This window comes from Poromitra crassiceps, assembly GCF_964638095.1.
Source record: "Poromitra crassiceps genome assembly, chromosome: 18".
In the NCBI taxonomy this organism is placed as follows: domain Eukaryota; kingdom Metazoa; phylum Chordata; class Actinopteri; order Beryciformes; family Melamphaidae; genus Poromitra; species Poromitra crassiceps.
In genome coordinates, this window is record NC_139636.1 from 18,699,971 (window position 1) to 18,723,279 (window position 23,309).

General features: G+C 42.1%; 1 protein-coding gene across 1 annotated transcript in view; it reads right to left on the reverse strand.

Moving 5' to 3' along the window:
• The window catches only part of LOC310792989 (uncharacterized protein), a gene marked incomplete at its 3' end in the record, with an annotated part of 38,930 nt that extends 19,644 nt beyond the window's left edge, over window positions 1-19,286 (reverse strand). The window contains exons 1-7 of the mRNA XM_083654741.1: window positions 19,243-19,286; window positions 11,375-11,414; window positions 11,256-11,292; window positions 9,830-9,958; window positions 9,469-9,558; window positions 7,668-7,844; window positions 6,730-6,797 (exon numbers count right to left, since the gene is read on the reverse strand). Coding sequence (XP_083510867.1) covers window positions 6,730-6,797; window positions 7,668-7,844; window positions 9,469-9,558; window positions 9,830-9,958; window positions 11,256-11,292; window positions 11,375-11,385 — 512 coding nt within the window. The 5' untranslated portion in view covers window positions 11,386-11,414; window positions 19,243-19,286. The remainder of the gene's footprint in view (window positions 1-6,729; window positions 6,798-7,667; window positions 7,845-9,468; window positions 9,559-9,829; window positions 9,959-11,255; window positions 11,293-11,374; window positions 11,415-19,242) is intronic.
• Between the last annotated feature and the right edge of the window lie 4,023 nt (window positions 19,287-23,309).

Consider the following 23,309-nt stretch of genomic DNA (forward strand, 5'->3'; position numbering starts at 1 on the left):
GGGGACAGCAGATTCACACCTGTCTCTTTGAATCTGGATTTCTGATTCAAGACACATAGATGTATAGGAAGCCAAAGAACGGGCGCTTTTTGCTAACCTTGCGAGACAGCTGGATTCGCGTGAGATCATGAGATCACGATCATATGACAAATCCAGCTTAACACGCTGAACCGGAACCACCAGTGGTTCACACCAATCAGTGGTCTGAGGCAGCTACGGGCGGGCTTTAGTGTGACGCCAGCAAGAAGCGAGCTCGTATCACCTGCCAGGTATTTTTTTGCCCTTTGAAACAGTTTCCTGAGCGACTCGTTCCCAGATGGTTATGTGAAAACAACAACAACAACAACAATAATGATAATAATAATAATAATAATAATAATAATAATGATAATAATAATAATAATAGAAAGAAAAAAAGAGAAAAGAATAATAAATGTAGCTTATATAGCGCTTTTCAAGATCTCAAAGACGCTTTACACAACATACTAAACATTGGGTTAAACATGTTAGTGAACAAATAGCGGACAAAGATGGCACTACACAGTAAACACTATGGGGGCTGCTGCGTTGGTTCAACACACAGCAGACAGACATGACACAGACACACAAGGAAGGATGGTGGGAGGGGGGGGGGGCTGGTGGGCGTAAGAGAAGGTGGTAGAGAAGAGATGGGTCTTGAGGTGGGAGTCTGTGAGGGACTCTGAATTTCTGATGTCCTGTGGAAGGGAGTTCCAGGGGCTGCAAGCGACCCGAGAGAATGCTCTGTCCCCAAAACTGCGGAGGTTGGACTTGGGGGTGGAGAGAAGGTCAGCTGAGGTGGAGCTGAGGGACCGGGAGGGTTGGTGGGGAGAGAGGAGGTCTGTGAGGTAAGGGGGCAAAGTTTAAGGGCTTTGTAAGTGATGACCAGGATTTTGAACTTGATCCGGTGAGAAATGGGAAGCCAGTGGAGTTCTTTGAGGACAGGGATGATGTGGTGCCAGGATTTGGCAGTGTCAGGTTAGTTTTTATGCAGGGTGATGTAGTATGCCAGGAAAAGTGTCTGCAGTCAAGAGCCCAACATTTTGAGTTATGATAAGCAATGGACAGGTTAACTGCAAATAAACAGTACAGTACTTTCTGTCAACAGTTGATATCTGTCTTTATCTTACTTTCCCACTGTTAAAGGACCTGGGTCACTTTCAATACATCTGGGTGTCTATTGGACTTGTAATCACATCCATATCTTAATCTTATCTGACACATATTGACCAAACGCTGAAAACACATGTCTTGTGATCAATTAAACACATAGCTTTACTGAGTGCAAAGGCAAGACGCAGCAGTTTCTCTCAGCCGGCCCTCCACTTATAGAAGGTTGCTAAAACCAATCTAGTTTTCCCAGAGGGAATTAGCCGAGGGAAATGCATCTCCTGAAGCAGCTGCAGCTGCACCGAGCTGGTTATCAAGACTTTACTGTAAGTTCTTCTATGTTTACACAGGGTCCGTTACACAGCTGAAATGTCTGCTGTTTGAGCTCCGCCGCGAAATGCAAGGAAGCGAAACATCGTACGACACAGCTGTTGCACCAAATAGCACTGCACTAAAAATAAAATACATTACTTTAATTAACGCATTTCAGAATCAGAATCTGCTTTATTGGTCTAGTATGTAGGCTACACATACAAGGAATCTGACTCCGGTTTGCGTTGCTCTCAATGTACCGGTACTAGCACACAAAAATAAAAAGGTAGGCAAAAGCTAAAACAAACAAGGACACGGAACATTTACAATAACTGCTAACATCTACTAATGTTTGCATCATTTGACCAACATAGACATTTTCCTAACATCTTCCCATGCAAGCAAAGTCCCAGTAACCAGCATCCTGTAGTCGTCTTGTAACATTTATCAAAAGAATCACATTGGATCATTTTCAAGCAGCCAGAGGCAGTTTTACCCCACTGTCCCAACAGGAAAAGCAAACATCCCGGAGAAAACGGCTCATGCAGGATTTCACTAATTCCATAGCAAAGACAACTGCGAACCTGAAAGGTCGACGACACACGGAGTCCTGCGAGCGAGCGATGGAGAAAATAGCCTCAGAAGACAGAAACTACTGATGAAACTTTGATATAGCTTTTCACCATTGCTCCAAATAAAGTGTTTAACAGGCTTGCATTTCTATAAATATCATCTAATCACTGCTGGCCTGGTTAGGGTTTCATCTTGGATTGCCGATCTAAGCCGTGGATCTGAGAAGCTTCTCACTCTTTCTTTAGCTTTGGTTGCCAGAGGCCTCTCATATTAACACTTGGGCTATAAAAAAAATGTGGGCATGATTTCAGGTGGGCCTATCAAGACACATTTTCCATCGGCTAGCGTTACCCGCCTCTAGGTCACTGGAGATGGTAGTGGTCGGGCGGCGTAAAACACCTTTCATGCCGGGGACCCGTGTTTGTATCCAAAGTCTACATTTCAAGCAGAAGTCACATTTGGCGTTTTTGTTATTTAAGCCTAACCCAAAACGCACGCCTAGCCTTAACCAAGTTGTTTTACTTTAGTTCGATTCCCACCTGGGATGCTGTTGGCGCTGAGGGTGTGTCCCCATTCCCACGTCCTCAGGGCCTTTCTGTGTGGAGTTTGCATGTTCTCCCCGTGCTCCCCTGGGGTTTCCTCCAGATAGGAACCCCCCCTAAAAAACAACAACATGCAAAAAAACTTTTTTTCGCTTACCTAAACACAACCAACGTTGTTTTCGTTGCAGCCGCGTGCATAGGTCTGGGCAGTTGACTTTGGTGTAGGCCTACACATTGCACGTATTTTCAAAATGGACACCTGTGTTAGCCTATTTGTACGCCATGGGGTAAAACCAGGTTGCCAGTTTTGCATTATGGTGATACAAAGAGGATCAAGCACACACAAGTGGATGAAAATCACGTCAAAATATTCCAATAATTGATATCCATTCCATCTTCACCAAAGGTACGAGCCTACAGATCAGGCTGAACAGATTGAATGCTAACAGGAGTATGGCGATGACAGCTCTGTCTGAGGTGCAGACATCAGTGACGACTCATGCTGGGTCTAATGTACACAGGAATGCTGGAAGGTTTCTGGTGTCTCCCTCAGCAACAGTGTTATGCTATCGAGGAATATCAGATTCAGATTCATCATCATACTGTAAAGTGATGGGCAGAGGAGGCCGACAGCCAAGTCGAGCCTCAAGAATGTTCTGCACTGCAGTTTTGAACTCAAGTTTAGAATTTTTTGAATTCAGAAATGCAAGGGGAGTGTGTTGCCTTTCCTCACTATGTACAGGCGATAATAAGTGAATGCTCCCTGTACCAGGCCGCTATGCAATCTTCAAATCTAGATTGGCGGGCCTCCGGCACGGGGGCCTCATCCTGCTACCAGTATCGGTAACCCTATAATGACCTCTGGACCCCCTCAATGACCCCTGGAACCCCTGCAAGGACCCCCGGAACCCCTCAAGGACGTCTGGAATCCCTGCAATGCCATCTGGACCCCTCAAGAGCCTCTGGACTACCCCAAGGGCCCTGGAACCACTCAAGGATCCCTGGAACCCCTATTAGAATCTGAGTGTTTCCAATGTCTACAATTCAACCGTAACATTTTTGTTATTTTAGTGTAACCCAAACCATAACCTTAACCTTAAGTTAAGTTGTTTTAGTTGCTTAAACACAACCGTAGCAACGTTTTGAAATTAACCAACATTTTCAAATAAACAGTGACGTTTTCAAATGAACGTTGGAAGTGCAATGCTCCTGTGGGTCGTTTTACAAACTACTGGTATGTGGTCGTCTGGGTTGGAGGACTCACCCTACAGCAATCAGCTGGTTCACATGTGAGTGGGTCTGTGGAAAAAAAGACAGTATTCGATGATTGTAGAATACATCAATTTACAATCCAAAAATAATTAAACGGTGCAATAACTCACCTGTAGGTGTCCTGAGAAATTGACTTTGTTGAACGCTGTCTGTTTGTAATGATGAACCACACTTTTCAAAATCAGCCCAATCTTTTCACTCTGACACACAGTACCGGTCCCGTTTCCAAGAAGGTTGTAAATATTTAAAGGATTACTGTGACTTTTAGGGAGGTTGACCCTTTGATCTCCCTTATTATGTGATTGGCATCAAAATCTTCTATGTGTAGCATAGGCGATTAGCATTATCCAAAATAAGAAGGTAAACCAAAGTTAGTATTTCTGTGGCTTCACAGAATCACAATCTTCACCTTTATGAATTAGCAGCATGAAAAACTTGCCTGGCAGGTTACATGCATCAATATGACCTAACCATCAGCCTTATCTGCTAAAGGGAGCTGTCTAGCAGAGACACAACATAGATTATTTCAATTATCTCAACACATATTAAATAATGTAAATAATGATCCAAACTGTATCTTATCAACACATAGACACTGAACCCCTGGATTTACACCATAAAATCTGATACACACTTCCTCTACACTGTAAAAATCGCCATATTAACAAGTCATTTAGCCTTATTTAGTCCTAAAATCGTAATTGTGTTAAAACAACAAATCCACAGCGTATGGCAGTAAGTTATTCACATTGGACAGGAGTATGAAGAGAGATGAACATGAAGCATTCATATTTAATGTTAGAGCACCAAGAAGAGCAAAATACATCTCGTTTCCTTTTGGACAACTGAGAAAAGATGACATGGTATTGTGCAGCAGGATGTACTGTGACGCTACACAGCTAAAGCGTGGATGACTGATCTCCACGCCTGCTTATTCTCCACGCCTGCCTATTGACTTCAGTACAAACATCCAGGGACTTTTGACACAGTACATCACAGTAATACTAGCTGAAGCAGAACACATAGGTTCAACTGAAGACTTTTGATCCAAAGTGCATATCCAAAGTGTGAAAAAATACAAAATGATTGAAAGTAGAAAATTAAAATTAAAACATGACACAATCCTTTTACAGACACAGGAAAATGTGTTTCATCTATTGCCAGCATGCTGTATCTCTGACCCTTTGATAGCGACATTTGTTACTTAGGAATTGATGCTTATTGTGCTGTTATTTATTTTAAAGGAAAACCCCCTTTGATCATCCTTCTGTGATGTCATCAGTCTGTGATGTTCACTTCATTCCATTTAGTGATGGCGTCATTTCTTTTTTGTGTGTGAAATCCTTGTCTACCTCTACTGCAGTTCATAATGCAAGTTCAATCACGAAGACATACCCCCCTCCCCACCTGTCTAGTTTCATTCATGTTTTCTCTTTACCCAGAAAACCAATCAGTTAGCCATCACTTTCCCTCTCTTTTCAGAGCCAATCATCAAAGTGACTGTCAGTATATAAACACGTAACCTGTTATGCTATTGTGCTACTCATATTATGCTGTAGTGTGCGCTGTTGTCACTCCAGTTGCTGTGCTTATCTTCACCCCCCCCCCCCCCCCCCCCGTGGATGCCCCGGAGTGTGGCGGTGATGCCCCTTCTAAAATTAACTACCCACATGGTCAGTTTGGCATGCCCTGTCTTTAACTGGCCATTGTCCTCATTTAAAACTACATATGACTCAGCAAACAAACTTGTTTCACAGTGTCTCCATCATCACGATGAACATCAACAGTAGCGTGAGATTTCTCCCCCAAATATATGTGTATCATTGACGTAAGCATTAAGCAGCTAATTATTAATAAACTGAGGGGGAGAGAGAGAAGCCATTGCTAACTGTTAAGCTATCGCTAACTGCTGAGCCAAGTAACTACAGATCTGAATAGCGCGTAAACAACTATGGGATTAGTGAGAAGGTCACTAAAAGGAGAGAGCTAAGAGTGCTTGAGCAGAACTAGTGTACATTTAAATGTACAGCAGGTAATTAGCTGCTGTAATGAAGAATGTTAGGCCTATAGCTAAATTAACCAGGTTGAGAGCAGCAAAAAACGCTATCACTAGCAGTAGCCTGCATGAGGCATTTAGGGAACATAGTTGTAGCATATACTGATAGGTGTTTATAAATGTGACATCTCTAATGTGTAGCTACAGAAAATAACCTGGGTTACACTTATACATGTTATCATGTACTGGACATGTAACTAACTTTGCAGTCTGAGCCATCTTACATGTGCTGTATCACACTGCAGAAATTAATTTCTATATTAGGATATTTATTTTGAGGAAAAATGAGTGAAAAAGGATTTTGATCACCGTTGAGTTTGGCCTTGGTGCCCTATATTTTGGCCACAATGTCCAAATAAATGTGCATCAAAGGCTCCAGAGGGATTTCCCAGGGAGGTCGGGGTTTCCTAATTCCTAAATCCATCCACCGATGTACTCCTTGGATTTCCTACATTTCCCAGAATGCCACTCTTTTTCCACTCTAGAATACTCAAACCAATATCTGGAGGTCATGTCACGTCGTCTATGATTGGCCAATTATCCACAAAGAAGAAAAATACACCAAACTACCGTACTAAATGGACAGATGGATGAAATGTACAGCACTAACAGCTGATTTGAACAGAGTTACAGTTTTCGTGGGAGTTTTCCTTTAAGTCAGCTAAATGGCTAAAACATTATGAAAGATATTAGAGGTTGATGTTGCAATAATGATTTTTGTCCAAACTGGATATATAGCATTTTGGAATAGAACTCTTCAATTAGAAACACATCAGAGTAGAATCCTGTCCTGTCAATCACGCTAAGCCCAACACTCAATGAAGCAATCAGATTTAACTATCGAACATCTTCTTCCTATCAGACTTGTCTTCAATGTTCTTACGCCAGTCTCCCACGTCACGCAGCTGCTTGTCCTGCAAACACAAAGAATGTTTCATTTAGATTAGTTGCTGTAAATTATAAAATTATTAACACAAAGATGTTTAAGTCTCAGGTCAGCTCCCAAGTCTAAATGTAAATTACCAAGTCAAGACTTTAGAAACCTTTTCAAGTCATCAAAGTCAAGTCCCAAGTTGCCAGAGCCCAATTCAAGGCAAGTCTCAAGTCTTCTCTTCCTGCATCATGTCAAGTCTCCAACCATGTGATATATTTAATACATTGTCCGTGTGGACTGGCATATGTAGGCAAAACGTCCAGACAACTTAAGCAGAGGATCAGTGAACATAAAAGTTATATCCGTAGAAATGATCGAGATTATCCTGTTGCAGTTAATTTTAATGACTCTAACCATAACATCTCCACATTTCGTTTTATTGGTATAGAGAAAGTTTACCTGCCCAAAAGAGGTGGTAACCTTGATCTTCTGTGAAGCCTACTGGATACACACACTACAAACTCTCACCCCTAGGGGTCTCAATGATGAGTTATTGCTTAATGTAATGCTATAGTTCCCTATCTGCTGCTGCTTTTCTTATTTCCTTCCTTTCTAAATAAATAAATAAATACATAAACAGTTATAATAATGATCATCCGCTTATAGTGATCAATTTGATGCGTCCCAAAGTGATCACAATTAGACGAGTCCACTGTATCTTGGCTGGTAAAAAATATTATTGTCAGGTTTATGAGCACTTGACAGACAAGCCTAGAGGTTCAGAGTCGGCACCATCTCACCACCACCAACCACCTCCACCAACATGACAAACAGGAATGCAGCTGAGAGAAACAAGACAGGAAGTGGAGTCTTGAGGAGTGAATGCTAGATGGATCAGGAGGGAACTCACCTCTTCTTTAACCTCCTTCTTCACTTGCTTTAGGTTGGACCTCAGGTCCATGTTGACTGTGTGCTTGGAGCCCAGCAGAGCTTTAAGCATGGCATCAGCGGACATGCGCACTTTCTTCAGCTTCGGTCTCTTGAACTTGCCCCTCAGATCAACAATCTTGATGTTGAGGTCTTTGACCTTTTGGTGAATTTGTGGCAGAAAGAACAATAACATAATCAGAAGTCATGAAAGACCAGTGAGGTCTTGTCTAGCCTTGTGAATTTCTCTTCTCAAACAGGGGGGGGGGGGCATTTCCCACCGACTACAGAGGCTGCTGGTTCACCTCATGATTTATCAGCCACTTCTAGTCTTATACAATACCAGCCAACTAGATTTTTCTACTACATCTGGACCACCAATTGATGCTGGTTACCTTGAAAGAGGCGCTGATAATCCTCAAGAAATGCATGACCTTCATGACTGATGCGGGAGATATTATATTTTTTTCACCCAATAACAATGATAAATTCTCAGCAAAAAGGTATAAAATACAACCAGTAAAGGGTTAACTAATGTAGGTGGGACTAGTGTCCTCTAGTAAGAGAGTGGCGTCAGCGGAGGACCAAAATGCAAGAATCATTAGCCAATGAACAGCCAGGAATGGGTCTCGCGCTACTTTTGCATGCTAAAATAAAGCAGATAATGTACAATTTGATTCATTTCAAGGGATGAAAAACCCTTTCAAAGTACAACACTGTCTATTTTGATGCAACTCGACAGTGCTGCTTTTTTTACTGAAGAGTTCCACTTTCTACTTCCTGGAAAAAAACTGGTCCATTGGAGTGAATGGAGATGTCAGAACTCTTCTATTATACGGCTCTGGGTGGGACCAACCCGGATGAGAAGGTGAAATAGCAGAGTCCTTGATTGGCTCTGAGAGACTGTTTACGAATGAGCTGCAATCTGATTGGACTAAACCCCAGTAGGCTTGTCTGAGCTATTAAAGAGAATATCTATTAGAAAACATTTCCCTTCACTTTCCATCGTAAACGTAAACACACCTAAGGTTATCTTTACAACTCGTCTCTGACAGAGCCTGCAGAGCCGTAGTAAGCACCCCCCTCCCCCCACATGGCATAACGTAGAAAATTATTGTTTCAACAAATCTACGTATGTTCAACAACAACCAAAGTCATGTCCACCTTCAGTCATTAGAAGGCCATCTCAAAAGCTTTCTTAGTGCGTTTCATTCGAACGTAAGCTGCTCACCAGCGCATGAAGCATTTTGAAGGGTTTTTTTCTTCCTGGATTTACTTCCGCGATGTATGGCCCACGGTCATGTGCGCATGTCTGCCATGATGTCTGCTTATGTATTCCCGTCAACATGAACAGAGTTATAGTGGTCAGAGCTCCAGAAAACGGCTCTTGGTGGCTTCTGAAGAAGAATGTACCATAATTTAAAGCTTGATCATTAAAAGGGCCGTTTTTGACTTTGAGTGACACGCAGATTTTTTTTTTTACAGCTTCTTCTTTCCCCATGTAAGTGGACGGGAAAAACTCTTTCTGGGTGACTTGCAATGCCGAGCTTTGCCACCAAGTTCAATTTGCTTCAGGGCTGAGACCTGACGCCTGGGGGCTGGCTAAATCCACAGATTAACGATTACAACGATGCCCAGTGTCTACTCGCGGTTTTGATATTCGACTAGTCGACTATTCTGTGAAACCCTGTAGTACCAATACAGATGAAACAGAGTAGCTTTTCTATTCTAGACTAGATTAACCTGAGAATGTTCCCAGCATGCAGCACGTGGCTGTATCTCACCTCATCCAGCACCAGCTGCAGTTTGAACTCGATGGAGTAGCGCTCCTCCTCCCCCTCGTGAACCTGCTCATGCAGCTTTTTGCAAAGTTCCTGAAAAGAAAACAGCAGTTTTGTTGATTGATGCAGTCTGGATGAGAAATCAAATTGGATGCATGATACTTGATACTGAGAGTTTTACAGCTGCTTCGTTCTCCATGTATGTGGATAGGAAAAATCATTTTTGGACCGCAGGGCATCACATGACTTGCAATACCGAGCGTGGCCACCATGTTCGATTTGCTGAGACCCGATGTCTGGGGACTAGGTCCGTTCCATACACACTGTACACTCCGTTTTCCTCCAGCTGATCATGTTCTCTCACCATGAGTGCGTCCTTGGAATGCGGCACATCCAGAGGAGGAACTTTATCCGCCAGATATTTTTCTCTCTCCCCACCCTTTACACCCGCCTCAGAATCCAGTAAGTCCTTTGCAACAGCCAGCATACAACTCTGCAAAACACAAAGCATCATGTTAGTTATTAGGCAATGAAAGACATTTTCTGTAAGCTTTCCCTGTAATACTGTGCGCATATGTTGCGCAAAATGCACGGTGCCGTACGCCACTACAAATAAGTTCATAATGGAGAACCCTTGTGTAAACTCATAGTATTTTTAGTTTTAGTTCAATGAAGCAATATTTTTCTTCAAAGAAAAATACTTGTTTGTTTGTTTGTTTGTTTGTTTTATCAATGGGACATAGTATGTTTAATTAAGGGGGGATTAATACCATGAAATACTGTATACCGTGATAATTTGGGAGATACCTACCGTACTGTGAAATTTCATAGTAAAAAATGAAATATTGTATTTAGTGGACATACACCACAACTACATGTTTGGGCCAAGTCACACAGTCACGTGATCAGCGGGAGATTTTGGGAGACAGGGGAGAGACAATTGCCATGTTCTGGCTTCCGGCATTCAGTCTATCTCGCGACTTGAGAGGGACTTGTAATGGTCCATCTGATGCCCAGTACATTTCCACCAGCTACACAGGTTCAACCTTGATCTTTCATTTAAGAGACAATACAACCTTGGTCTGGTCAGAAGAAAAAATACATATTATCTATCTTTAGGAATGCTCTCCAGATGGAGAGCAGAGTCCACAAAAGACACAACTTATAAGAGAGCCATAGATCATTATGGATCACAGACTGAGCTTTCGACCAGGGGAGGGGGCACTGTTGAACGCTGTGATGGCTGGGAGCTCTAACCCGAAAAAAATAATATCACCAGCACAGAATTCAGATAAAAAGAGGCATTTATTAGCAGCATCGAGCTTTCAAACCCCTCCGTTGAGAAGCAATGAACCTTTCTGCTCTAGTAGGTGGCTTTGAAATGTTTCGGTGACACTTACAGTACGTGCGTATCGCTGATTTAGACAATTTAGGATCCAGAATCGCAGGGAAGTCTATGTACGGATATGGGATTCTTGCAGGGGAGACGATCACGTCATACCCGGAAAAGAGTGACAAATGGGGCTAGTGTGCATGGCACCTAACACAGTAGCAACATGACAGAAATGCTTTCAGGTTCAAATAAATTCAGGAGGGAAACTCAGACGCAGGATGTAGGGACGTCATGTAAAACGGGAATATGAATGGGATATTCTATAAGCAACTCATGTAAACAACTAATTGAAATATTGTCTCATTTAGAATAAGGTCAATATTCGGGTTATAGCAGTCCATGTACAGTAAACATAGTCAGAACAGAAATGTGAAGATATACAGTATTTGTTCCTTACTTTCAGGGCATGCTTGCGGCTCGAAGACATTCTTTTTCTGCAGACACAAAGAGATAATTTAGATTAAAAGATGCCACATGCAGTAAAGTGGTCAACTGTGAAGTAAACTGTGTACTTACTCAGTGGCCATCTTGGCTGCTGGAGCCCCACGCTTCCTTCCTGGTGAGGGGACAGAAACAGAAAACAAGACATAATAATTAATATATTGCAATAGAAAAATGTGACAATATGTATCGCGGGGCAGAAAAAAAAGATGAAGCTCTGTGTTTTTCTGCTGTAATTATCACAAATGAGACGCTTGGCCATCACAGTTTGAGCAGCTTACATCCTGCTCAAGGCCTAAAATTAATTTTCCAAACTGGGGGGGGGGGGGGATTCCTGTTCTTCAGATAGCGGGATTTATAGACTTGGGGGAAGATTTCTTTCAGCTGATATGATATCAGTTCTATCAGAGCCTTTATTCTTTGTATTAAGTGATACTTTACTTTTTTTTCTTCCAGATTTTTTTATACAATTTTTATCCCCCATTAGTGCTAATTTTAATTTATTTATCCTGTGGAGAGCCGAAACTGGCTCCATGCTTCCTCCATGACATGGTAACCAGCTGCTTCTTTTCACCTGACAGGGGAAGCTTCACCGGTAGGACATACATAGTACGTGGGAGGATCACTCTATTCCAACGAGTTCCCCTCCCTCCGAACAGGCGCCCCTAACGACCAGAGGAGGCACCACATCAGTGACCAGGATATTGCATGTTTTGGTGTGGGGTTCCTATATGAAGGAAACCCCCAGGGGGCACGGGGAGAACATGCAAACTCCACACAGAAAGGCTCTTTTGACGACCCCACCTGGGCGGTGGGCACTCGAGGACATGCGGACGGGCACACACTCCTTCAGTGCTCACAGCGTCCCAGGTGGGAATCGAACCCAGGACCTTCTAGCTGTGAGGCGACAGCGCTTACCACTGCGCCACTGTGCCCCCTAGTGATACACTTTACTAAAACAATCATTTTTATCATATTATATTGATTGATTGAAGTGTTTATTTCGAATATGAAAGCAAAATAATAAATAAAAGCCATTTCAGAAACAAAGAAAAATAGAATATATACATATTCGAAAAGGAGTGGGAAGAAGTAAAACTTATTAACTCCCACCCCTTCTCCATAAATAATAATTTATTATGTGTTCACAATATTGATGTCAGATTTGGTTAGGTCAGAGCTATGGAATATTAAATCATCCATCCTTGCTCACTCCATCTGCCTTTCTTACGGTCATGTTACTGGCAACTAAACCTGGGGGCAGTCCGAATTTTGCATTGGGGACAGTTCTATTAAATAGAACTGTCCCCAATGCAAAATTGCCCATTAAGTGAATGGACAGGCATGGAAAGTTCGATTATAAACCATTGTCTGTGTCGTTTCACTTTTTTATTGAGAAATGCTTCCACCAGATTAAAGAAAAGACTATCTGATTTTGACTGTTTTGATGTAATGTGCACGTTTCTTTTCCTTATTATTGATCTCCAAACAGATCATGGCTCTGCCCAGCAGCTCAACTCAAGTCCCTGTTTGGTTCAAAATAGAGCTAACTAGATTAGCTAACAACACTTCCAAATCCAAGTCAAGTCCCAAGTCTTCGGTCACAACTCCACGTCAAGTCTCAAGTCTCTTAGAACACTGCATAGCTAAAACTAATGGATTCAAAGCATGTCGTACTGTATTATCCTCGCTCCTTTATCTATTAGGATACAGGATCATCATTGATTGGATGAAATTAGGAGACATTTCCTTAACAATAAAAAAAAATAAAAAAAAATAAAAGCTTGTTCACAAGTCCCAAACCTCAAGTCCAAGTCAAGTCTCAAGTCTTTGAGGACGAGTCTCAAGTCAAGTCTCAAGTCACTGTGTGTGTGACTTAAGTGCGACTCAAGTTCAAGTCCAAGTCCCCATCTCTTCCATGAACTGGATTCTGTGACAAAAACACAAATTGGACACAAGAATTTCAGCTAAAGGTCCAGACACACTAAACCAACCAACGAAGGCCGACTGTTGCGTCGCCTCACGTTGTCTGTGTCGGGTCCAAAAAGTTGCACCTGAACACACGACAAAGACTACAGCCGACAGTCAACTAGCATGTGTACATTCTGCCGCCTGCGTGAGACCTATGACTGCAGATATACAAGATCAAGATCAAGATGTTTAGTGTCACTCCGGTTGCACAAGTACACTCGTGGGAAATTCTTAGGCCGGGAGGCTCCACAGGACATAAAATATAAGCAAACCGTAACACCCGATAAATATGAAACATAGCATAAAAGAAACAGAAACACACAAGAGCAATACTAATATAAATTTGGAAAAAAGACGAACACTAGCAATGAGTGCAAGGTGCTGCAATGAAATGTATGCATCAGTCATTGCGCTTAGTCAATATTAAAATCAGTCAGTCATATGGCACTCCAAACTTGTACGAGGTGTGTGTGTGTGTGTGTGTGTGTGTGTGTGTGTGTGTGTGTGTGTGTGTGTGCGCGTGCGATCGCGTACGTATTGCGTGTGTGTGTGTGTGTGTGTGAGAGAGAGAGAGAGAGAGAGAGAAAGATATTTGTTGAGGAGTCTTATGGCATGTTGAAAGACAGTTCTCTCCCAACTGAGAGAACCCCCCCCCCCCCTCCAATGGTTCTGTCTCTGGCTGCAGCACCAGACAGGCCAGTAAACTCCAGTCTATGCTGCCAACTGAGAATGAGAACTGAGCACTATAGGAACTCCACCATTCCCTACCTGAGAAGACTTCTTAATGAAAAGATGTAACTGATCTCTTTTTAATAATGTGTTTGTGTATGTGTTTTTAACATTTATACTGTAAGGACATGCAATTCATCTAGTGTTAACTCGATGCAATATGTCCCTGATTAAACTTCAAACCTGCCTAATATTTTTCACATCACTCTCGCTCACCAGAGGGCTTTGTAATATAGCTACTTCTAATGGAGAATATGTCTGATCAAAAGTTGCAAATGGCACTGGCGTTGTCAGCCCTGCCTGGTCTTTTCCTTGTGGAAGCATAAAGGGGGGAGGCAGAGGCAAAAAATAAGGAGAAACCACGTAAATGGGTCATATCAAACAGCGACAGGCTCCCGAAGGCCACGTCGTGAAAATATTTTTATATTGCAATGATCAGATGAGATGGAGCTGAAAAATGAGAACGTTTTGTGTATGCCCTCTTCTCGTCTCTGCCCCACAACCTGAACGCTATGATGGCAACTAATAGGCAATGTACACCAGATACGTTACGGCAGCGTTGCGGGTCCGGCAAAACTGCCAGATTGACTCTCGCCCATGTTAATAGACAGGCGATACATGCGGCACAGAAAAATTACGCACCCGTTCTATTTTTGTCGGATCCTGCATCCATCAGACAGATTACAGAGTGTGGGTCTGTTCGCAGCCGTACCGGGGCCGTACCGCATCTGTTCCGGAGGCGGTGTACATTAGCCCTTAGGCTCCTATGGCTCTTTCTTACTGCAATGCTCTCTGGTGTTTGATTTACAACCACAGTCGTATCCAACCCACCGTATCGGCTGTGTGCGGGGAAAAGCATTAGAATGGGCTGGTCATTGGAAAGGGGATTGAGTGTGACTCTTACCAGTTTTTCACAGAGGAAATGAGACAAGTTTTTGATCACCCAGTACGTGGGTGGGATGCATCTAAACGGCTCATCAATCTTTGCATACTTGAGTGAAAGTATGCTTTATGCAAATGCATAAAGCATACTTTCATACGCTTGCGGCTGAGTGCGGCCGGAACGGGCGAGCTTTAATGGAAGCATTCCAAAAAGGTCTGAATGAAAATATCAAGGACGAGTTAGTGTCCTTGACCTGAGAACCCGAGAAATTGCAGTGTTGAATTTCGTGCAATTCGACCAATAAGATCACGGTTTTCACGTATCTTCAGGACTGTCCGTCCGATCAACTTCGAACTGGGGAACGGGCACTGCACTAGTAACTATAAAGCAAGGAATCTCTGTTTGTCTGTCTGTCCTTTGCATATCTTGAGAACCGTTCCTCCGATCAACTTCACACTTGGCCGGTGTGTTGCTGGGAACTCGAGGAAGTGCAGTGTCGGATTTGGTGCAATTTGGACTCACAATATCGTTCGATATTAATAAACTTTAAATAAACAGCTCTGTCCTTCTGCAGCGGCTGTTTGCTGCATACACCGTCACATCACAGCGGGCGGGGCTTCAGCGCTCTTGACTGGCGCAGTGATGAACGTGCACACATGAGGAGCATACACACCAGCCAATAGGAGCGCAGACACTATATAGTACAGATGCTACTGTATCCATATGGCCAGTAAATGCTGTGACGATAGTGTGCGGGTGAGAGAGTGAGTGTGTGTGTGTGTGTGTGTGTGTGTGTGTGTGTGTGTGTGTGTGTGTGTGTGTGTGTGTGTGTGTAATTGCATTGTTCATTGTTAATATGTAGATTAAGCTAAGCTTGTTATGGGGTCTGGTTAGATCGATGCCATCGGCTATCCTAGTTTGGCTATACTAGTTTGGTTGCCGACCCGGATGTAGCGAGCTGTCATTGTTGAAAGCTGTGATGCACCCGCTTGCAATGCAACACACGTCTTAAACCAGCTGCATCATAGACAAACAAAGCTAACCTTTTCTTCCCAAATGTTTCTTGTACACACTTGAAAGCATGTTACAGTAAATACAGAAAAGCTGCAAATAGGAAGTTTGACGGTTTTCAGATATATTAAACTGTCTCAACAAACATAAAAACGGACGTCACAAAAGACACCCTCCCACCCATCGACCGCCCACAAGTCCCTAACCTTAGCTACTAAATCGGAATCCCCCCCTCCCCTCTCTCTCTGGAAAGACACAACATGTTAAGCCTCAGCTGCCAGCAAAGGCCACTTTTACACACTAATACACTGGGGACCCAGGGAGCAGGGTGAACTGTGCTGTGTTAGTGGTATGTTAATCCTGAATCCTGCATTACTCACTTTTCATGACGGAGCTCCATACAGTATTTATATTTACTATATATTTATATATATTATATTTCACAACATTTCATGAAAGCAGACTGGCATCAAACCCCCTATCCCCGCAGACAGTGTTAGTGCCTTGCCAGAGGCACTTCAACAGGACGAATAAGACACACATTGACCATTGTGGGAATCTAACCCGTGTGCTTTCCATTACAGGACGGTCTCTCTAAGCCCCAGCAACAGTGGGCACAGTCTGTCTCACTGTATCAAACTGCCAGATATCTATAACACACTTGTAATGTGTTGGAGTTGGAGCGCGTCGCTGCAGCGGATTATAGCGCTATTCCTGGAGCCACAGCTGTTCCTCATCCTTCCCAGCGTCTTCATTATGGAGAGAAAAAAGCGCACAGGCTCGTCTTGAGAGAAAAGACGGCTGACAAACGCTGCAGGCATCTTAAACACATAGCTGAGCCACAACAAATGGCCGTCATCTGTAAAACCAGCAGGCAAGGCTGACAATGTATTTTGAGACACTGGAGCTCAACTTGACGAGTTGTTTCTCTAGAGAGGGAATATTATCGGCGGTCTAAATTTGGGCTCTGATTTTGTATCTTAAGAGTCGGTGTTGTCAGCTCGTCTCTGAAAGGTTCGCAGTAACCGGACACTGGCGTGCCCGGGACATCCCACAGATGAACAAGATGTTAGAGCATAAATGCAAAAATACACTGCTGCGCTGACCCCAGATGCACGTAAGCCGAAGACAAATAAACATCAAAGTATAAAGCAGAAAGGTATATTGATGAAAGCTATACCCTGCTTTCGAACAAAACCTATTAAGGGATTCAACATGTTCGGAACCAACCAAAAAGCAGAAAAACAAAAGGTGCCTACCAAACAAGAAGACCTTTTGATAGCTGTTCATGCATTACGGTGGTGAAACTTCCTGGGACATTTCCTATAGCCTAAAACAGTGGTTCTTAACGTGGGGTCTGTGTTGATCAGTTTGTCCGTTATCTCTCTAGCTACTGTATAATACAGACAGTCATGTAATTATGGACAAAATCATATCTGACAATAAGACTATTCGCAGATTTGGGTTTGAGAGAAGAACATCTCATCAAATGGTGGTCTGTGGACTGTGGCTGTAATGTGGACTAAACATGGGGTCCAATATGAAAAAAACGTTGACAATCATTAGCCTAAAAGATGAATGTAAAAATAAAAAATAAAGTTGTGGTAGCTTTAGTGAACACTGGCGAACTTCCAGAGGCTTAAAGTAAAGAGTGAAGTCAGAGAGAAACTCAGGTCAGATTAGACAAAGTGTTCATGTGAAGCCGCGGGCGGCGCTGACAGGAGGATAAACACTGACGTATTGCTTTCAGATTCTGGGTTTGTAGCGGTGTTGGCTTACTGCGAGCACCATCACCAGTCCATCAATCACCCTTTACTGCCTCCCAGCCTGGCAGGCCGCTTTCAACCGGCAAAAACTACAAAACTGCTCCTGTAACCTGGAAAAACCTCCGAAAACCCCTCAGGACACACACGGGGAAACGAGGAAACAGACAGCGATGTCATGTGTAACAGAAGATAAGAAGAACCGTTTCCACATCTTGATGTGTATTTTGAATTTCATGTTGTGTAATACTAAAGTAATAGGGCTATTCATATACTCTAACAGTAATACTAACTGTAATAGTAAAATAATAGGGCTATTCATATACTCTAACAGTAATACTAACTGTAATACTAAAATAATAGGGCTATTCATATACTCTAACAGTAATACTAACTGTAATACTAAAGTAATAGGGCTAGTCATATACTCTAACAGTAATACTAACTGTAATAGTAAAATAATAGGGCTATTCATATACTCTAACAGTAATACTAACTGTAATACTAAAATAATAGGGCTATTCATATACTCTAACAGTAATACTAAAATAATAGGGCTATTCATATACTCTAACAGTAATACTAACTGTAATACTAAAAGAATAGGGCTATTCATATACTCTAACAGTAATAGTAAAATAATAGGGCTATTCATATACTCTAACAGTAATACTAACTGTAATAGTAAAATAATAGGGCTATTCATATACTCTAACAGTAATACTAACTGTAATAGTAAAATAATAGGGCTATTCATATACTCTAACAGTAATACTAACTGTAATAGTAAAGTAATAGGGATATTCATATACTCTAACAGTAATACTAACTGTAATAGTAAAATAATAGGGCTATTCATATACTCTAACAGCAGCTGACTCCAATACAACAACTCGGCGGCTTCCTGAAAAACGGCAAACCCCAACAGACGTCTTCTGACACTGGAAACTGATCAGACTTCAAAAGCCGCCAGTCAACGCCCAGCAGCCAATCACCTGCTTGATCTCATGGCTACATGAACACACAGATGTCTCACACTGCAAAGATCGCCGTCTTAGTAGTCGATTACTGAGTCCTAAAATCTTAATTTTAATCTTAGGAACTATTAATATTGCAGTATATTATTGAGTCCTAAAATCTTAACTGTAGGACATAAATTAAGAAGTCTGCCAATGGGATTACATAATGGGGTTACATCATTTCTCTTGTTTCCCATGCAAATCAAGTTGTTCAAGATATTGACACTCATATCTAGAAAATCCCCCAAATAAGATTTGAAGGCCAAATATGAGACATTTAATGTCGTTAAGATGGACGTTTTTCGCAGTGCAAATATTCTATCAAAAGCTCTGATAGCCAAACACGTACAGCATTACTTCAACTTTAAATGTACCCCTCCCCCATCTATAAGCCCTCTTCTATAATCTTTCACTGACAGAGGAGGTAATCTAATTTCCACAAAGCAAACAGTCGACTAACAATGTCCTCATGCAGGGAGCCGACACAGCAAGCGGCAAAACATTACATAACAACTCCAGTTTTAGGCTAGACTTCATACACAGAACCAAAACGGACTGGTTCCCTACCTGCCTGAGGAGAGTAGTGAGCTTGTTAAAGTCAAGAGAGCTGGAGCAAGCTGCAGGCACCCACAGTGTTCACAAGGTATATATTGCATTCTGCAATGGCTCTAAATCCTTCACTTTCTCTTTATGGAAGTGGATTACTGGTCAAACCAATGAGCTGGCAAGGTCATGAAATACAGTACAGTGCCATCTCCCCCTTCCTCAGCGCGCCCCATTATAAATAACCCGCCCTTCAAGACTGTCATCCTTTATCTCGTGCCATCAGCCTTGAGATAATATGGACAATAGAGACACGCAAACAGCCACAGGCTTTTAGGAGCCCCAGTTAGTGGATTAGAGAGTGAAATCATTTACACTTTTGATATTTTGTGGTAAAACACTTAAAGGAGAATTCAAATTCTTTACAACCTGGACCCTATTTCCAGCTTTAATTATGACTTTTAACTCACCCTGATAAGTTCGGTTTGATATACATCACTGAAACGATAATATGCTTTGAGCTGCGACCTGGAAACGAGGAATATGGGGCATGTGTAATAATGCGTCTATTTACTGTACGTCCTGTAAATAGCTTATTTTCTGACAAACAGTGGCTCATATCCTTATTATATCATAGAGACAATGAGAAAATGAACGATCTATTTACCTTGGTGCAACGTGCAGTGGTGATGCTATGCTACAGATCGACTGCTCTGAGCGCTCAAATCGCCCTGCAAGTCCCTGCAGGGCGACTTGAGCGCTGTATCATAGCATTGTAAACACCGCTGATAATATCTGATTTCAAGATTATGGACGATGCATTTGAATTCGATGGCCGCCCCTATTTATTTGAGCTGGAATAACATCATTATGGATTACTAACTGAGGAGCGGGGGAAACAGGAGCTGCCATCTCTAATGTGACAGACAGCAAACACAGCACGCTGAGCACGTTGCACCAAGGTAAATAGATCGTACATTTTCCCATTGTCTCTATGATATAAGGATATGAGCCGCTGTGTGTCAGAAAATAAGCTATTACCAGGACGTAAATAGACGCATTACACATGCCCCGTATTCCTCGCTTCCAGCTCGCAGCTCAAAGCATATTATCGTTTCAGTGATGTATATCAAACCGAACTTATCAGGGTGAGTTAAAAATCATAATTAAAGCTGGAAATAAGGTCCAGGTTGTGAAAAAACAGAATTCTCCTTTAAAGAAACACTCTGGATTTTCAACCAGCTTTGTATCACTACAACATCACTAGTATATCAGAAAACTGTAAACAGTTTTGCAGTCATTCATTTAGTTTGACACTTATTGACAGTTGATTTGAGTTAAGTTGTGGACCAGTGATGTAATTCATGCACAACTTAACTCAAATCAACTCAATTGCTGTCAAACTAAATGAATGCCTGCAAAACTGTTTACAGTTTTCTGGTATAATACTGATGTAATGATACAATGCTGGATGAAAATGAGCAGTTTTCTCCTTGAACCCACCGCACCCTGAGTTTCCCCTTAGTTTGCCTTAAATAGCGTCAATGTTAGAAAAAGTTTTGGTAACTCTTTCGATTGGGGAACACACTAACTATTAACTATATGTTTTTTTCGGTCGGGGCACCTGTTCGGGGCAGGAGGGAACTGGTGGGAACAGTGTGCTACGTCCTGCCGGTGAAGCTCCCCGCTGTCAGGTGAAAAGAAGCGGCTGGCAACTGTGCATGTGTCGGAGGAAGCATGGTGCTAGTCTATGGCTCTCCCCAGATCGGCAGAGGGGGTGGAGCAGTGACCGGGGGGCAGCAGGGGGAAATTGGCCAAGTACAATTGGGGAGAAAATGGGGGGGAAATCAGAAAGAAACCACCTCAAAAGGTTGCTGTTAAAAGAGCCTATAGGGAAAAGCCGTAGTTACAGGCGTATACTTGCAGATTACAATAGTGCAAAGTAAGGTAATAAGTCGTGACTTATTCACTAACTAGTTATAAGTCGATAGATACCCAGGGATGTGTGTGCCACATATAACTCCACCCAGACTTACTCTTAAACAGCTTAAATTAGGGAAAATGGGAAAATCGGCTTCGTCAGTCCCTGCCTGCAAAGCTCAATGCCCAGGTGCAGTTTCAGATTGATTGACCAACCTGTTGGGACTGTGTGAAGTTGTGTTGGACTTTTATTGTGTGTTGGACTTTTATTCTGAAGGGCTATGTGAAGTTTTTATTCTGAAGGGCTGTGTGAAGTGTTGGCTGCATCATTACATCAAATTAAACAAATCTAGATGCATCATTGTATACACATTTCCCTTTCCTAATCCTGCCTGATATGTTTATGTTTATTAAATATATAACATAACATAATATAATATAATGTAATATAAGAGCACATAATCAAATAAGCTCAGAGGAAAGCATACAGACATAATAATGCACACAGACATAATAAAACAATGGCATAAGCCCTACTCCATAAGCACACAAGCACAGACAAATAGCAAAACAATGGCATAACCACTATTCCAGATTATGACAGCATGTTTGATTGTCCAGTAGCCACTGTTTATAGATTTGGAGAAAGAGATGAGATGTTGCTTAGTTGTGTGGGTGTAGTGTTCCAGGTCTGTGCTGCTCTAGGAAAATGCTTGGTATCTGTGGAAACCTTGGCCTCTTTACAAGAATTTAAAATAAAGCTCTGCGGGTTTGAACAAAGCTCGGCCGCACAACACGTGATGACAGACCCCCGGTGGGAGGGGGGGGAGGGAGGGTGGACTGTGGAAGCATTCACTGTATATAAATATGGATGCCATGACATTGCCCAAAAACAAATGCCAAAACATCTTGATCGCCCCCTGGTGGCTGGCTGAAGTATTAGGCCATAAATTCCACCCCTGTTAGCGGATATATGTATAAAAGAAACTGGATAGGGTATAGAAAATGGCTGCCCATTCATTCAAACATAAGCTGCTCACAGTTTTCTTCCTGGTTTGACTTCCGTGATGTGCAGGCCAAAGCTCAGTCCATAGCTACAGTATAGAGAGAGAGGGAGCTCCAGAAAACACCTATTGGTGGTTTCTGAAGAGAAATGGATTCATAATTTAAAACTTATTAATCAAAAGAGCTGCTTCTTTCCCCATGTAAGCGGATGGGAAAAACTGTTTCTGGGTTGCAGGGCGTCATGTGACTTTCAATACCGTGCTTGGCCACCATGTTCAATTTGCCAACGTGGGGGGAGGGGGCTGGACAGGACATGTGACAAACTAAACAAATCAAAGTACATCTCAAATCATTTCCCCCCCAAAAATGGTTTCTGTCATTTTAGGTTGTTCTTATCACACTGATTCAAATGTTAATTTTTCAAATAGTTATTTGATGATATTAAAAGGGCTGATTGACAGCTGTGACAGCCATTCTCAAACCTCTGTCAGACGGTGGCCAGGTTGAGGGGGCTCAGCATGACTGTACTGCGCAGACTCAAGTTGCAAATGACAGCAAACAAGCAAGATGATCCAGTGATGTCATTCATGCACATCACTGGTCCACAACTTATCTCAAATGAACTCTCAATAACTGTCAAACTAAATGAATGTCTGCAAAACTGTTAACAGTTTTCAGATATGTGTGAGATCATGTGCAAAATAAATCTGCATTGTTTTTTGGTGAAGTTCTCCTTTAAGTACTAACACTGTATTGTATTATGTATATACAGTCTGCCACAATAATGCACAGGTTAATAACCTGGAATGCCTCATAATATATAGTGATAGCCATATTTGTCATTTTGGTCAGAATTCTTCTGGCTTTGTCATTGCTGAGACTCTGATATTAAAGTATAGAAAGTGGGAAAGTAAATGCATTTTCATATATATTGGAAGAACAGGTAGAAATGTTCCCATGCTAAAGTGTGAAACGTGTTTGGATGGATACATAACCATACATGAGTTATGTACAGTATAACTTGTCATCACCATTTCTTAACACGCCATAATTTATAAACACGACTCTTGATACATTATTTTTAGACGATTCAACATTGCGACTGAGTGTATTCCTGTTTGAACTGAGGTGTGAAGTATATACCCCGCTCTAAATTAATCCAACAG